This window comes from Octodon degus, unplaced genomic scaffold (assembly GCF_000260255.1).
Source record: "Octodon degus isolate 3935 unplaced genomic scaffold, OctDeg1.0 scaffold00065, whole genome shotgun sequence".
In the NCBI taxonomy this organism is placed as follows: domain Eukaryota; kingdom Metazoa; phylum Chordata; class Mammalia; order Rodentia; family Octodontidae; genus Octodon; species Octodon degus.
In genome coordinates, this window is record NW_004524641.1 from 2,462,938 (window position 1) to 2,479,371 (window position 16,434).

Sequence of the window (16,434 nt, forward strand, 5' to 3'; positions counted from 1 at the left end):
TATATATATATCTTCACAGTATCCACAGTGACTTAGTAACAGTAAATACATAAAAGTAAATGTATATATTACATTTACTTGCAGGTTCAAACCTTTTTACGATTGGTGTGCCCAACCAAAGATGAATGCTGAATACTGGTTTAATTAAAATGCTGTAGATACTCAGGCAGAACTGGTTGCCAGCCTTCCTCTCTGGGGATGTGAGGATAACCAAGGTATTACTACATGCAGCTCTTCCATGCTGCAGGCTGAGGGAGGTGGTGTTGGCTTGGAGTGTTACAGTTGACTGGTATTTGGTTTGCTTTAGATTCACTTGGGATGTTCCCTGGGTTGTTTTAAATGAAAAGAAGTTGAAAGGGGGTGGGGGTGGGAGAAATAACTCAGCAGCTTAAGGGCCTGCCTAGCAAGCAAGTTCAAGGTGCTGAGTTCAATCTCCTGTACGGAAAAAAAAAAAAAAAAAAAAAAAAAAAAAAAGCTTCTACTTAAATGAAAGGAGGCAAGCAAGTTTTTAAAACTTATATTATAATGGGAACCAAATGCAGTGGTCTGTGCCTGCAATCCCAGCTAAGACTAATCTCAAAAATAAAAACAAAGATTACAATGTTATCCGTAGGAATGGCAATGTCAGAAATTGTTGACTTGAGCCTTTTATAGCTCAGCATATTAATATGGCTTTACTTTTTATACCTCCTTTTTACACTTTCCTGCTGGTGGTTAAGACCTACATAAAGCAAGACCTAAATAACAAGAAATGTAACTTTTGTATGTGACAAGGTCAGTCAAATCCCCTCAGGATTTAGCCTGAAACCCTGAACCACAGTGTGTAGATACTTTGTCAGTGTCAGCCATGTAGATGAGTCATGAGCACTACTATTATGGACTACTGGACTATATTGTATTATATTGCTGAACCCACGCACCTACAATATTTAAATGGCAATGGAATACCCTTCTCTGACAAAACTAAACCAAAAAAGGGGATACAAATGAAGGATCATTTTGTATCTGTATATACAAAATAGGATATATATACAGCTATTTTCGCTTAATTCAATGAGAAGAAAGATTTATACTAATAGTATTTGGACAGGATATCATGTCTGCATCTTTTACTATGAATAGCCACTACAAAGGCAACAATATGCAGTGTATTAATTATTGTAACTGTCTGACTAACCTGTTTTGAAACTGTCTCATTGCTATTTGTTTCTCAATAAAATTAATAAAAAAGATTACAACGTTAAAAGTTATTTTTCAGTGGAAGGTTAATGTTTAACTTTAACTGCCTTTTTATATCCTAGGCTGACCAGATATCAGGTTTTCATATAAGATCTGTTCTCTGCGTCCCAATTTGGAATAGCAACCATCAAATAATTGGTAAGACATTCCTCAAACAGTTCTAGCTTCTTTTATAAAGGAACAGAAATATACTTTAAGATATACCCATGTCATTTTTATGAGTTCTCTTTACTACGTCCTTGAGTCCCCAGGCCTGTGCTGTCTCCTAAGTATAGCTCCCAATGAACAGACATGAATGAGAGCATAACAGAATTTATTAAGCTCAAAGAACCAATAAATTGTGAAGTTAGAACTGTGGAAGTGAATAAAATTCTTTTATCTTAGGTTGAAGCCGAGAGAGAGAGAAATAGACAGAGAAAGACAGACAGAGAGAGAGAGAGAGAGAGAGAGAGAGAGAGAGAGAGAGAGAGAGAGAGAGAGAGAGAGAGAGAGAGAGAGAGAACACAGTGACTTAAACAAAGTCAGTAAGTTAACAGCAGGGTTAGCATTGAAAATTCAGGCCTCCTAAATCCTGGTACAACTCTCCCATGTATCTGTATTTTTTATCTGTGCTTTTCCACTGCTGTAGTTCTAAAATAGGTTACACTTCCCAGTACAAGGGGATTGCAAAAAAAAAAAATAATAATAATAACCTCCACTTTTTTTCTAACTGCCCTTTTCCCTCCCATCAAAAATAAAAAGAATTAAAGTTAATATAAAAACCCAGGCAAGAAGAGTGCATGGTTTAAAAAGTCAAAATGAGTGGAGACATTGTTTATACTTATTGAAACATAATCAAAATATGATTGTTTGGTCCCTTGGAGACATAAGGTATCCAAGGTATGCAGTACGTAATGTATCTTTTGACCTCTCTACTCCTCCCTAAATTTGCCTGTTAAGCTCTAAGACACTGCTAGCCAGCGAAGGATTTAGTACTCAGCAAGTGTGGTCCAGATCTGAGTTTTGAAAGATTCTTTTCATTGGATTGCTTAATTTGCACAAAATACTGGTACATTATTGAATATAGAGTATATTCTAAGGTCTGAGGCTCTATGCCCTTAGTACAAATGAGTATTAAATTGTATCTTGTACAAAGTTTTAGATATGTTTAAAGAAAGGAGAAAGTCCATGAGAAACACCATGGCTTATTTATTGATTCAATGATAATCTTGCATACAGTTTTACATTTCAGTTCTAATAGTGAATATGTCATTACATCAAAATTGGGACTATAGTTTGCTTGTTACATGCTAAGATTTTTCATTTCATTGCATATGTATTTTTTTAGCCTAGGATCAGTTACCTCCCTGGTGAGGAGTTAGATTTTGTAAAAACAATAGCAAGCACATTTTAGAATAATAGCTATTTTTTGTTTGTACTAAATAGGGAAACAGACTAGTGGGTTTTCAAGATTATTGGGTTTTTCTTATTAGACTGCTGTGCTTTGGAAGCATGCCCTAAATAAGCTGGTATAATGCCAAACAAACTTTGAGAGGAGGAAGTCTTCATAAATTAAGTTGTCAGAACTATGCAAACCATTGGTAGTACAACAGAACTAACCTTGCTTTAAAAGTTCATGGTATATCAATTTCCATTGCTTGTGGCAATTCCCATCACTTCTTCAGTGTCTACTTCATGTGGAGCTATATGCTGTTTTACAAACATTTGTATCTCAATATGGAGTACAAAACAGTAGGTACCAGAGGTGAAGTAAGTTAGCAGCATAATGTGTATGAGAAAAAAAGTAGTACTCTAATTATAACATGAAGATAAGTAATTAAACTGTACTGTATTTGGGATGCCTTCTGATTGAGTAGATTTTAGCTGCTCTTGTGGCACCTAAAGAAAAAGATAAAATAGGTATCTGTGTGAGTGGAGTCTTCCCAGCCTTTTTTAAGTAGTCCACATTTTAATTCCCACTTTACAATGAGAAATCCAATGCTAAATGATAACTTAGGGTCACCCATGCTAAATGATAACTTAGGGTATCTGTGTGAGTGGAGTCTTCCCAGCCTTTTTCAAGTAGTCCACATTTTAATTCCCACTTTACAATGAGAAATCCAATGCTAAATGATAACTTAGGGTCACCCAGCTGGCAGTGGAGTTCGCATCTGAACCAAGACCATCTAAAATCCAGAGTTTATGTTCTTAATCTCAGCCTTGCTAAAATATTGCTAAGCATATATGCAGTTATATATTATCTGTCTCTATCTTTCCTTCCCTCCCTCTTTCTCTCCCTCCTCCTCCTTCTCCTCCTTCTTCTTCTCTTTGTCTCTCTGTCTTTCTGTCTCACTCTGTCTCTGTCTCTTTCTGTCTCTCTGTCTCTCTGTCTCTGTCTCTGCTTCTCTCTCTCTCTCTCTCTCTCTCTCTCTCTCACACACACACACACACACACACACACACTATTGCAGTATTTGTGTGTTTGTGAATACACACACATTTGCCCGCTATACCAGAGTAATGATACATAGGAGCTTAAGCTGGATATCTATAGTTACTTAATGAAGGCAGAGATCCAGCCACCATAGCCTTCTCTAATATGGTAACACTTTGTCTAACATTGAAAATGGCCATGTTTCTCAAACTTCTTCACAGGAGTGGCTCAAGTGTTGAATAGACTTGATGGGAAACCTTTTGATGATGCAGATCAACGACTTTTTGAGGTAAGAACATAAATTTATAAACCAAGGGTCATGGCTGAGTCATTGGTAGTCTCCTGGTCACAGCTTGCCCATGTTTGTAAGGATAAACCATCTTTAATTATTATTAATTTTAAGCAGGCTGCCAAAATGTAAAGGGAGATTTGAAGACTATATAAATTCATATGTAAAGTTTGATTTTGTTTTTCACCTAGCACATTATTTTGTAACTCTCAGTTATTTTTATCTTAATTGTAGTACAAAAACAAGTCTCCCTTATCCTCTGCAAATTGTTATTATCCCATTCTTGTGTGGTTTATATATGTTCAGAGTCCTGAGATCCTCAGTTGGCTTAGCCAGGTTTTCTTTAACTCAGGATATCCCACAGCTTCTTTACCAACTCATCCTAAATCAGTCTCCCTTCCCCTTGCCTTGTAGTTACTCTCACTTCACTTACCAGAATATTTTACAGCCTACTTACTGAAAGAGATTGCTTTTGGTTAAATAGAATGGAATTAACTAAAATCAATCCACAACCTAAATAAATTTAAAGCACATTGAAATAGACTGTATGTTTTTAAGTGAAGTCATTTCTTCACAATGGTATTAATAATTTTTTCTCAAGTGAAATGTAAGCTATAAAGTTGTTACATGACAATAGTAATTAAGAATTTTAATGTGTGTATTTCCCCAAGGCCTGCCTCTGTGTACAATAAAATTATATTCTCAGACCCATCTCTGATTATTGCCTGCTTTCATATTAAATTTTGTCAGTGAGTTATCACAGTTTTTAATTAGTGGCCTCTCCCTTCCCTAGGCCTTTGTCATCTTTTGTGGCCTTGGTATCAACAACACAATTATGTATGATCAAGTGAAGAAGTCCTGGGCTAAGCAGTCTGTGGCTCTTGACGTAAGTACTGTACTTACATCAAAATCCTGTACTAAAGAGTCCCAATTTTATGGAGGAAAAAGTATCCTGGGTGTGGGGCTTACTTTCTTAATTGTTGTTTATCTTCATTTGAAACTTAAGCACTTTTGGGCTATAGGTTTAAAGCTAAAGACCTTTTTAGAAAAATGCACATACATGCAATGTTTCACATATTTTAAGGGAGCCCCCAGATTGTTTGTTGTCCATGCATATATGTCTCATGATTAGATGAGGATTTTTATATATTAGATCTATTAGATAAGAGTAAGAAAAAATAAAATTGTCAGGATTTAAAATGTAATATGAACTTAGATATGAATATGTGTGAACATTCTGCAGCTTCACAATTTTCCTTATCAAAGAAAGCCTCACTGTGAACATTTGTGGCCCAGATGGAAGAAGCTGCTCCTGGCATTATCCTGCTACCTCTTTCCACACATGCATGGAACCCCCTGTGCTGTTTCCCAACATACCCTGCATTGTTTCCCATGCTGACACTGCATGTCCTCTCAGACCCACTAAGTTCTAAAAGAAGAGTTCCCCTCTCCTAGGATGCTCAGGGGATTATGTTGACCCAAGGTCTGTCATTTTTCCAGCATCTTGCTCTGTGGGTAGATTTTGTTTCTATCTGTGGCATGCTTATTAAGGTAAGGCAGCTAAAACGTCAGTGCCAAGGTAACAGTCTGTAGAACAGTACAATACGTGTGTGGTCTTCAGACTATTGTGGGTACTGAGCCAGATTTCAGTAGAAAAAGAAAAGCAAGGGAGGTATGAGCAGGCAAATGGATGGTACTTGCAATACTTTGGTTTAAGGTTTTAAAAACATGAAATTATGGTTATCTAATCTAGTCACTTTTTTCCTCCTGGTTAGAATGACTTCTGGAAGCAGAGTTTTTATCCTTTATGGAATTTTATTTGGAATGCATAGCAGGTGTTTAACACAGAGGAGAGATTTATTGCATAGTTTTGGGGTGGGAGGGAAGCAGGAAAGAAGACAGAAGAGCAGAAAGGAGAGAACATAGTTTGCTGTTATCCTCCTGAGATAGCCCTGCATTCCTTCCATGTATCATGCTCGCAGTAAGGACTAAAAGTAATACCTGATGAATCAATAAGTGGATGAGCTGCAAACATAACACTGGGTAAGTCTCACTAGTGGGGCACTAAGATCTGTGGGCAGAACTTGTTTTAAATAATGGCTCTGTCATCTTGCTCAATTGTAGGAATTAGATCAGATGATGAATGTGATGAAGATTTTAATGAGCACTCAATAAAATTATAGCAACAACAATAGCCACTATATTTATTATCTGTAGCAATATATTTATTACTGAGAAATAATTAGGACAAAGAGCAAAGGACAGGAATTTTGAATCACAAATGTGAGTCATGCTGTCATCGCATACTGATTGCAGCAGAGTGGCCTCATCCCCTGCTTCTTACTTCCTTCATCTGTAAAAAGACCACCCCAAGACCAGTCACAGAGAGATCCTTATGGTCATGTCATGGTATCATTAGAACACGCAGAAAGGAATTGATGCTCCCTCACATTCTCACTTCTCACCTGCCTTCTACTGCATCTTCATCCTGCTGAGAGAAAGCTAGAATGACTGAGCTACTGACCTTGGAAAAGAGTCAAGGAAAGGCACCAGCCTCCCCAGCATCACTTCCCAGTGCCCCTGGGCCTCCAGGAGACACTGGTACCTAGAAAGTGCCAATGGCCGTCCTCAGTCGCAATCTTCTCACCTATGTGCTGCTTATTCAGGTGCAGAGTAAACACCCTCTCGTCTGTGTAATTCAACTGCCTTCTGTCCATAGATATATAAACAAAGTCTTACACTACCAAATTTCTGGCCTAATTCTTAGCCTTGTGAGAGTCTCTCCCTTAGGAAAGAAAGATTCATGTGCATGTGTTAATTTATAGGTTTCTGTGTGCTTTGTTTTACGTCAGTTGTAAAAAGTGAAATTCCCTGTCAGATTCTAGTGTTGCCATGTTGGCTCTTTCCCACCCAGCCTCAGCCAACCATTACCACTGGGGACCAAATTCTTGACTCTAGTAGTTGGGTGACATCCATCCCACTCCCTACTCTTGGAATCTGTATGCAAGAGTAGCTACAAGGATTCCTTGTGCTCAGGACTTTATGAAAATAAAAGAATGATTTTTTTGCAAGCTACTAAACATGAACTCAGGGATGAGATTTCCATGTCACTATCATGACATAACTTCTGAATAAATATATAAAGCTCATGTACTTACACATACAGTACATGCATAAGTGTAATATTTTATAAGTATTTCTATTAAAATTATGTACTTACAGTGTATATTTATAAACAACCTAATCCCATAAAGGATTTAAGGTTTTTTATAAGAACATATATGAGCCAGATAATTGTTTTAAAAAGTGAAATAATAACAAAGAGAGATAAAAAACCAGGTAAGATGCAGTGCTTGAGCCAACCCAGCCCCCTTTTGCACTGCAGTGAAGGGAAGATACCCCACCTGGTTGATCCAGGTTCATCTTCTCTTTGTATTGTCTCAATTTTACATATTCTTTTTCAACCTTTATCCTGCTTTACCTTGTTTAGAGAAAAGCAGTATTTAAAATGTGGCTCTCTGGAGAGAAAACTTTTTTTTAGGCTTTCACAGAGAACAAATTGGCCAAGCAATGGCCATGATTCATCCATGTGCCTGACACTGACAAAGGATCTACAAACTGAGATACAGGGTCTCAGGATAAATCCTGAGGGGATTTGACTGGCTTATCAGACCCAAAAGCTACAACTCTTGTTGCATAGGTCGTGCTTTATCTTGGTCTTAACTATCCAGCCGAAAAGTATAAAAATGAAGTATAAGAAGTAAAGCCATGTTGTTATGTTGAGCTGTAGGGGACTCAGGTCAACAACTTCTGACATTGCCAGTCATGTGGAAGACCAATACTATTATGGACTACTGGACTATTTTGGAATATTTTGCTGAGTTCACACAACTATGATATTTAAATGATGGGGCTAAACAAAAAAAGGGGATACAGATGAATGACCATTTTGTATCTGTGTATTCAAAATGGTTAGGATAGATATATAGCTACATTCTCTTAATTAAATGAATAGAGGGATTTGTTCTAATAGTATTTGTAAATAGGAATGTCTGAATCTTGTACAACAAATAACCACTAGAAAGACAGTATGCAATGTGTTAATTATTGAAACTGCCCTACCAATTTGATTTGAAACTGTCTCATTGCTATTTGTTTCTCAATAAAATTATGAAAAAACAAATAAAAATAAAAATACAATGTGGCAGTCTGAGTTGGACGTGGTGGTGCACACATGGAATTCCAGCACTCAGGAGGCTGAGGTGGAAGGATCCATGAGTGCTTGAGATTAGCATGCGTAACAGGAAGGCCAAAGAGAAAGGAGCTGTCATCCTCAGAATCCTATCACATTGTCTCTTATTTTTCAGTTAATAACAGGAGTGGAGCAAAACAACCCATTCTTTGGGTCTCAGTAACAGTAATCTTCCTGGATGCCTTCCCCTCCAGGAAGAGAGCAGGGGTAGCTCAGGGCCTGAGGAGCTCAAGGGATGCATTTCTTCCTGTATGCCAGATACTTGGAGAGATGCGACAACACTGTTCTCTTCTGTCTTTTAAACATCCTTCCTAATGCACTTTTAGCAAACACAGCACATCCTCTGAAAGTAAATATTCTTCAGACAAATGCTCTGTAAGACTAATTACCACAAATTGGATTAAGTATAATCTCTGAAGCACTCAGACTTGCCTGGAACTGTTCTTTTTTAAACAAAATATGTTGTAACGTTTTTTTCCTCCCATATAGCCACCAATTTCCATGTATTTGTTTAATAATGCCTACTTTTAAAATTGCTTTGAGGGCTGGTGAGATGGCTCAGTGGTCTAAAGCACCTACTTAGAACAAGCTTGGCAAGGCATCAGGGACCGCGGTTCAATCCCCCAGCACCACATGCCAGCCAGCCCCGCCCCCTGGTGGGCTGAGCTGGCCACACACACACACACAAAATAAATAAATAAATAAAATTATAAAAAAAAATAAAATTGCTTTGAGGTGTCATTTTAAATTATAAAAATTCATATTAACACACATATGTATTATATGTACAAGTACACTTCTTTAGATGTTAGTTTGTTCCACTGATCTGGGGGGAAAAAACAAAAGTTCATTGTTTTAAATACTCTTCTGATACAGGTTGTACTTTATATTAGTATCTCCTGCAGAAAGAGGCTTTATGCTAGCAAAAAGCAGTGTAGGTTGAAATTACACATGCTGGCTTCAGCATTAGTCTCGGTCTAGTGTGGGTTGAATCCAGATCCAACAACTGTTGACTCTGAGCAAGCTGTGTAGTCTCAGGCTCAGTGAATGTCTAAGGCAAGTGGAGAGAAGAGGGTGCCCTTGCACACTTTTGCTTTCTCAGGAGTGCCTGTTGTCTGTCGCCTGTATTACTGGATATCTTCTTGCCTAGGATTCCAGTATATGGAAATACAAAATGTCCATGCCAAAAGCAGCCAACAATTCCTCCAAACTATGCATCTCCAAAGGGGAAGCTAACCCTAAAAGACCTGCCTGACTGGGGCCCCATAGCACAACTTCTGCTCACCTAAGCCATAATCCACAAATGTGAAATGTAGAATCATGAGTATACACAGTATTTTCTACTTTTTTAGCCTACAAAAAAATGGAATATTTAATAATAATAATAATAATAATAATAGTTGTCTGGATTTTACTTAACATTTGAATTACCTACTCAATTTTTTTAGCAACTGCTTTTCTTAGTCTCACAAATTAGTTGTGCGATTTAATTATGAAATTCCTTTTTCTTAATATATAAAATTAAGATTGGCGAGATAGTTCAGCAGCTTAAGCACATGCCAGGCAAGTGCAAGGTCCTAAGTTCAATCACCAGTACCAAAATAGATAGATAGACAGACAGATAGATAGATAGATAGATAGATAGATAGACAGACAGACAGACAGACAGACAAATTCAGTGTACTGAGGTTCTTAGAGGACAGAGATGCTCTTAAACCTGAATAATAGGACAAAGAGAAAAATTTACTATCCCTTTTAATACCTTTAACTTTCTAGTCCTTATTTCCATTCTGCATGGGTAGCCAAGAGAACCAGCAGAGCTGTTTTAATATATGGTCACATTATCAGAAAGTAAGATGTTAAGAAAAAGGGGGATAAACTTTACCTAGAAATCAGGATATGGAGAAAACACAATACAAATGTGGATGTAGAATATTACTTTCTCATTTTGCACATCAAGAATTGTCCTTCAGGGTGTCTTTCACAGTTATTGCAAATGAAGCCTTACCTAATACTGATGAGAACTTTTTCAGGAAATACAAGTTTGTGTGTTAAGGGACACCTCATACAGCTTTATGATCAGAAGAGGGAAGGAATGAGGGTCAAATAGAGGGTGAGAAAAAGGAATATGCAATCAGGAGCCAAGCTCCATTTGTTCTACCTCCCCAAAGCCCCCTGCCTATTTCCTCCTTTCCAATTGCCACAGCAGCCATCCCACTTAAGGGCTTCATTACCTCTGTCCAGGCAATTGTAATAGCCTTCCACTTGTTCTTCCTGAAACATATTTTCGATTGCATCACTCACCCACTCACAGACATTAAATTATTCCCTGATTAGCTATCAAAGTATAAATGTCCTGGCCTTGGGGGCCCTTCGAAATCTCATGCCAAACTACTTTCCTACTCTTGGGTCCCATAGCTCTTCTCAGAGTTCTATGCTACTTACAAATTCAAATGCTTCATAGTCTACAAATCAGCCGCCTACTTCTCTGCGATCCGATCCTTAGTATCCACTCCACTCACACTATTCTGTTTCAATTATACCTTCTCCACTCAAAATTGTTCCATCATTTAAAGGGTGGTTTAAATGTAGCCTACTCTGTAAAGCTTCAAATCTCATGGTCATCTCTGCCTTTGCCGTATATTTTTTTCCTCTTCTAGAATATTACGCCCTAAAGTGCTATATGTGATCATGTCTTAACTATCTTTTGTTCCTCTCTTTTTTTTCTACATGAAAGAATCAAGTCCATGAACCTGAGTACCACTGTAATTATTCCTCAGTAAAATGTATTGAATAAAAGAATCCGTGCTTCCACAAAGAATTATTGGTCTTCTCTAGCAAAAAAGGGAAAAGCTTGGGCAATGATGGCAGAACTGCCACTCATTCTTAGTGTAGTCTTCCTGGATACCGATTGGCATAGCATCACCTCTGTATTTTCTTCTTTTCTAATAGACCATGAGTACAGAGTTGCTTTATAGGGGGAGGAGGATAGTGGAAGTTTGGCAGTGAACATTTCTTCCCAAGTACTATGCCCCTTGGGATATTTCCCTAGATGAGATGAAGACTGAGGAACCCACCTGGCTTCCTGGGGTAAAGAAAGAAAGATGATTCTCCCAGAAGAATTTCCTAAGCTCTAGGAACAGATCTGCTCTAAGTGAATGAGTGAAAGCTACAGGGATAGGATGTAAACAAAGCTCTGTTCTTTCTCACCTTTCACACCTTCTGTTCCACCAGCCTTCCCTGCTCCTGGATGCCTGCTCTGATAGACGCCAGAGCTCTTCTACATGCATGTTGTTTCTGAGCTTCTCCTCTTCCTTATAATCAGAACCTTGTGGTCAAGACAGGATCACAGCAGACTCTGCGCTCTTCCCCACTCCACATCCTACCCCAAGCCAGGGGAAGGACAGGAGGCAGGAGGTTGAGAGACAAAGCCTTATATGACAGAAGTTCTAACATGGCTTAGGGCCCTCCACATCAGATACCAACATTCTTTTTGGGGAGAACCACTTTCATAAATATAGTTCCAGACCAGCCATGTCCCTTTGGCTATGAGCTGATGTTGCTTTGCTTTTCCTGACAACTTGCAATCCCTTCTAGCCTCTGGTTTCCATTGGTCTATCTGACACTCCCTGTTCATGGTTAGATTCTCATTCCAGGCGGTCCTCTTGCTCACTGTCGTTTTCTGCTCTTAAGTGGTGGTAAAGTAGAAACAATATGAAGTTTACCATTTTTGTCATTTTAAGAGTACAGCTCAGGTGCATTAGAAACACACATTGTTCTGTAATTGTCCCCACCTTCAGCTCTAGAACTTTTTCATCTTCTCAAATTGACGCTGCTAACCCTTAAACACTAACTCTGCACCCCACTTGACCCACAGAAACCACCATTTTAGTTTTCCTATAAATTTACCTATTTTAGATGCATCATATAAGTGGGACAAACAGTATCGGTCCTTTTGTGACCGATACCAGGAACTCAACCCTAACCAAAACAACATGGTAGACACATGAAAATTTCATAAGATGTAGAACAAGAAATACTTCATGTAATTTCACTTTCTTTAGACTGTTTCAGGTGATGAGGTTCAGCATTGAAAGAACAAATTATATTCACACTCTCGTGTTCCTATATTCTGGCAGAAGACAGGCAGTTGATAGATAAACAAATAAATTTGCAAGATAGAATCATGATATCATGTCATAAAGAAAAGAAAGGATGTGTTCATGAACAATGGCTGAAAATTAGGGGCTACTGTGAGTACATTCAGATGAAGGCACCTTGAGAAAGTGACAGCTGAGCTTTGTTATCTTATTCTTCAGTTTGTCTATTTTATAAATGTCATGCAAATCTATTTTCCTGTGCAGTTTTCTGCTCCAGTTCCAATGAGCATCAGGATACTCAGCAGATTTCAGGGAAGTGATCCTCAGAGGCATAATCTCTTGGAGTTTTCAGAATGCCATGTTTCCTACTTGGCAAGGGTTTATGAGCACCCTGGATCCAATGTCATTGGCCACCTGTGTCCCTTGGCTGTATTTGCAAAGGGGGGAAAGCCAGTGAACTTAGTTCCTAATCTGGCTCTCAGCATCGAGCTTGGAGGCACAGATTCAGTGTGGTTCTGTTCAGCTGAGGTGATGTGGTGTTGCTCCAGTGGATTCCAGCTCTCTTTCTTAGAAAGCTGTGTCTGTGTTGTGACGCTCACGTTGGTGCTCCCAGTACTGGACTGGGCACACAGGGCACATGTAAAAAGTTTTTGCCAAGTGCATCAAGTACAAGTAAAGCATACAATTATAAAGTTCAATAAGAAACTCAATCATCAGCATACATGGCATCTATGGCCTTCATGAAATTCAGTGAAGAACTTAAAGTGTGGGCTTTCAAATCAGACTGATTATTCTCCCTCTGTTCCTTCCTATATGGACAAGTCACCTAACTTGGGAGTTTTAGTGATGATTCTGGCTTTTCACATAAGTATTTTGTGAAAAATGGACAACCCTGCATTGATACCTAGCCAGATATCTTTAAAAATCTTTGTCTTTAGGAAAGGTTTAGATTCACATAAAAGCTAGGAAGATAATAGAGACTTCTTATATAACCCCCCTCAATTCTCCCGAGTTTTCAATGTCTTACTTTAGCATGGTGCATTTGTTACAATTAATGAACTAGTAGTATTACATTATTGTTAACCAAAGTCTATGCTTTATTCAGATTTTCTTAGACTTTCCCTACCTTCCTTTTTCTGTTTCAGGATCCAACCCAGGATACCCTATTTTGTTCAAATATCGTGTATCCCAGCATCCTCTTAGCTATGACAGTTTTTCATACTTGTTTCCTCTTCTCCTCCTCCTTTACTCTGCCAGCCCCTCATTCTCTCTCCCATCACCTTCATTTTCTGTTACTGAAAATTGAACCCACTGCCTTTGCACTGAACTAATCCCCAGCCCTTTTGATTTTATTTATTTATTTATTTATTTATTTATTTATTTATTTATTTTTAGGTAAGAAATTTTGTTTTCCATAATTTTATTGATAAACAAATAGCAATGAGACAGCTTCAAATCAAATTGGTAGGACAGTTTCAATAATTAACACATTGCATATGACCCTTTTGGTTTTAAAACAGGCTTTCACTTCATTGCAAAATTATGCAAGCATAGCTTGTACTTGTGATCCTCCTGCTCAGCCTCACAGAGTGCTGCGAGTACAGGCACGGATCTCCACACCTAGATCCTACTTTCAGTCTTCTTTTTTTTTTTTTTTTTTATTGGGGGGATGACTTTGACAGTTTTGATCAGGCCTTTTGGTCAGGCATTGTGTAGAATGTTGCTTTATTGGGATTTGCCTGATGTCTTCCTCATGGTTATACTGCAGGAAAGCCACAAAAATAAAGTGCCATGTTCACTGCGTCACATCAAGGGTCCATGCTGTCCAAATGACTTCACACTGTAAATGTTAACCTTGATCACATGGCCAGAGCAGTGTCTATCCAGTTGCCCCACTGTGAAATTACTCTTTTCTTCCTTTTTTCTACATTGTATTCATTGGAAGGGAATGGCTCTGTGAAGCTACTTAAGGAATAGCCAGTTATGTTCCACATCCTTGAGGGGAAGTAGTTAGATAAAGCACTTAGAGTTCTTTATATTTATAGCTTTCCTTTGTTTCCTTCCCCTCTTCCTTTATTTGAATATATTTACATACCAATGGGTTTTTATTCTATACTTTGGGTTACGATTCACTTACACTTTATCAGATACTAGTTTATACCAGTAATGTAATTTCTTAACAACAAAAAAAGAATTTATGTATCTGAACGAGTGGTTCTTCTCTGCCAGTAGTCAATAGAGGATTCTATACTTTTGTAATAATCTTGTCAACTTGCAAACATTTCTGAAACACTTTAATAGGGTCTTTAAGGTCTGTAAAAAATAATCATTAGTGCAATGAATTACTCTCCTACTATGTACCAGGAACTCAACCCTAACCAAAACAACATGGTAGACACATGAAAATTTCATAAGATGTAGAACAAGAAATACTTCACATAATTTCAGTCTGGAAGAGGATGGAAACAAATGCTGTTTGACAGTTCCAGGACTGAGGTAGGTACAGCATTAGAGGAAACAGAAGAGGTTCATCTATTTCAGAAAGTTTGGTCATAATTGATTTGAAGAGGAGGTAATTCCTGAGTGTAGCAGTAAGTATATAGTTAGGAAAGATAGCAGAAGGGCTCCAGACACAAGGAAGCTGTGAATGAAAGTAGGGAGGACGGCCTTGGTCTCTTGGTACAGCGAGGGCTAAAAACACACCAGGGCAGAGCAGGATAAGGCTGAAAATAAGCCAGGTCACAAGAGGATTGTATATCATGAGGAAATCTGAACTGGATTCCAAAAGTGGTGGCGAATGATTGAAGAGTTTCAGCAGGAGAGGAACATGATTAGCTTGACATTTCAGAATCCTCATCTTGGCATCTGCAGACGGATTCATCTCAGTACTTTATAATCATACTTTGTTTTTAACAGAAAAACAAAATAAAGGTGGTCATATTTTTAAATTTTTATTTCTTATTAAACAATATTTGGTGATCTTCCAAAATCAAATCCACCTTCATAGGATTTGTCATCACTGCCAAGGTGTAAGGAATGTGCTTCAAGATCCTGGACAAAAGTTACCAAACACAGCAGGATGTTTGGAATAACTTAGTGTAGTCCCCATGGTAACCTCAAGAAATGATTATTATTTGGAAGTACTTGTTCTGGATCATCTGAAAATTTTTCTTTCATTAGTTCATGTTCTTTTTTCTTCTGCTTTCATAATATGATTTGTGTGTGTGTATGTGTGTTCGCGTGCATGAGTGCGCTTTAAAAAATGCAGCATTTATGAAATGGACCTTATGTTTCAGGTACCATATGTTGTGTGATATGTATGTATGTATGTATGTATGTATACATATATATTGGACCACATATTTATATGTAGTACAAGAAATACTTGATATGTACTCACTCTTACTCTCTCTCTCCATTATATATATATACTATATATATACTATGTATATACTTCACCATCACTCACTAATCTCCCTTTCCTCTGCTTGTTTATTTGTTTCAGTAGCATTAATCACCATTTGACATGCTATCTTTTTTGTTTATTTAGGTTTCCTTTGCTTCCTTTCTGTTCTAGACAGTAAGCCTCATATTGGCAGAGACTTTTTCTCTTCTGCTTACTGGTATATTTCCACGTCCTAGAATACTTCCTGAAACATACCTGGTACTCAAGTGTCTGATGACTGAGAAACCTTTAAAGGCATTGTGTTTTCCCAACCCTGCCTCTGAGTCAGGTGATGAAATTCCCCATCTGCAACCCAGTAAGTGGGCATCACTTTCCTTCTGCTTTAGTTAAAGGATTCTGGACTAAGTCAGCTCCCCTGTCCCCAGCACATAGCAGGCACTCACAAGCAGGGATAAGCAGCCTCTTGTGTTGGGGCCCAGTGTGCTTGTATGTAGGCTTCTCCTGTCTATCCCTTCCCCTTTTCTGTTTGGCCCGCTGGTACCTTGCTTCCTTATGACCACAAGAAATAGGGCTCAAGGCTAAGCGCTCCTGTGACGCTGGGCCTTTTCTCCCTGAGTGTGGGTCCCTGCGAAGACCTAGATCTCCACTTCTACCATCCTAGAGCTGCCACTGTCCTGTCTCCCCCACCTGCCTTGCTCATTCAGCAACCCTCACACAGCTATAAGCATCATGACC

At 38.3% G+C, this 16,434-nt stretch overlaps 1 protein-coding gene across 1 annotated transcript in view; it reads left to right on the forward strand.

Moving 5' to 3' along the window:
- Pde11a (phosphodiesterase 11A) overlaps positions 1-16,434 on the forward strand; it is a 535,125-nt gene that overhangs the window by 369,877 nt on the left and 148,814 nt on the right. Inside the window, exons 7-9 of the mRNA XM_004634726.3 lie at positions 1,302-1,377; positions 3,874-3,941; positions 4,735-4,827. Coding sequence (XP_004634783.1) covers positions 1,302-1,377; positions 3,874-3,941; positions 4,735-4,827 — 237 coding nt within the window. The remainder of the gene's footprint in view (positions 1-1,301; positions 1,378-3,873; positions 3,942-4,734; positions 4,828-16,434) is intronic.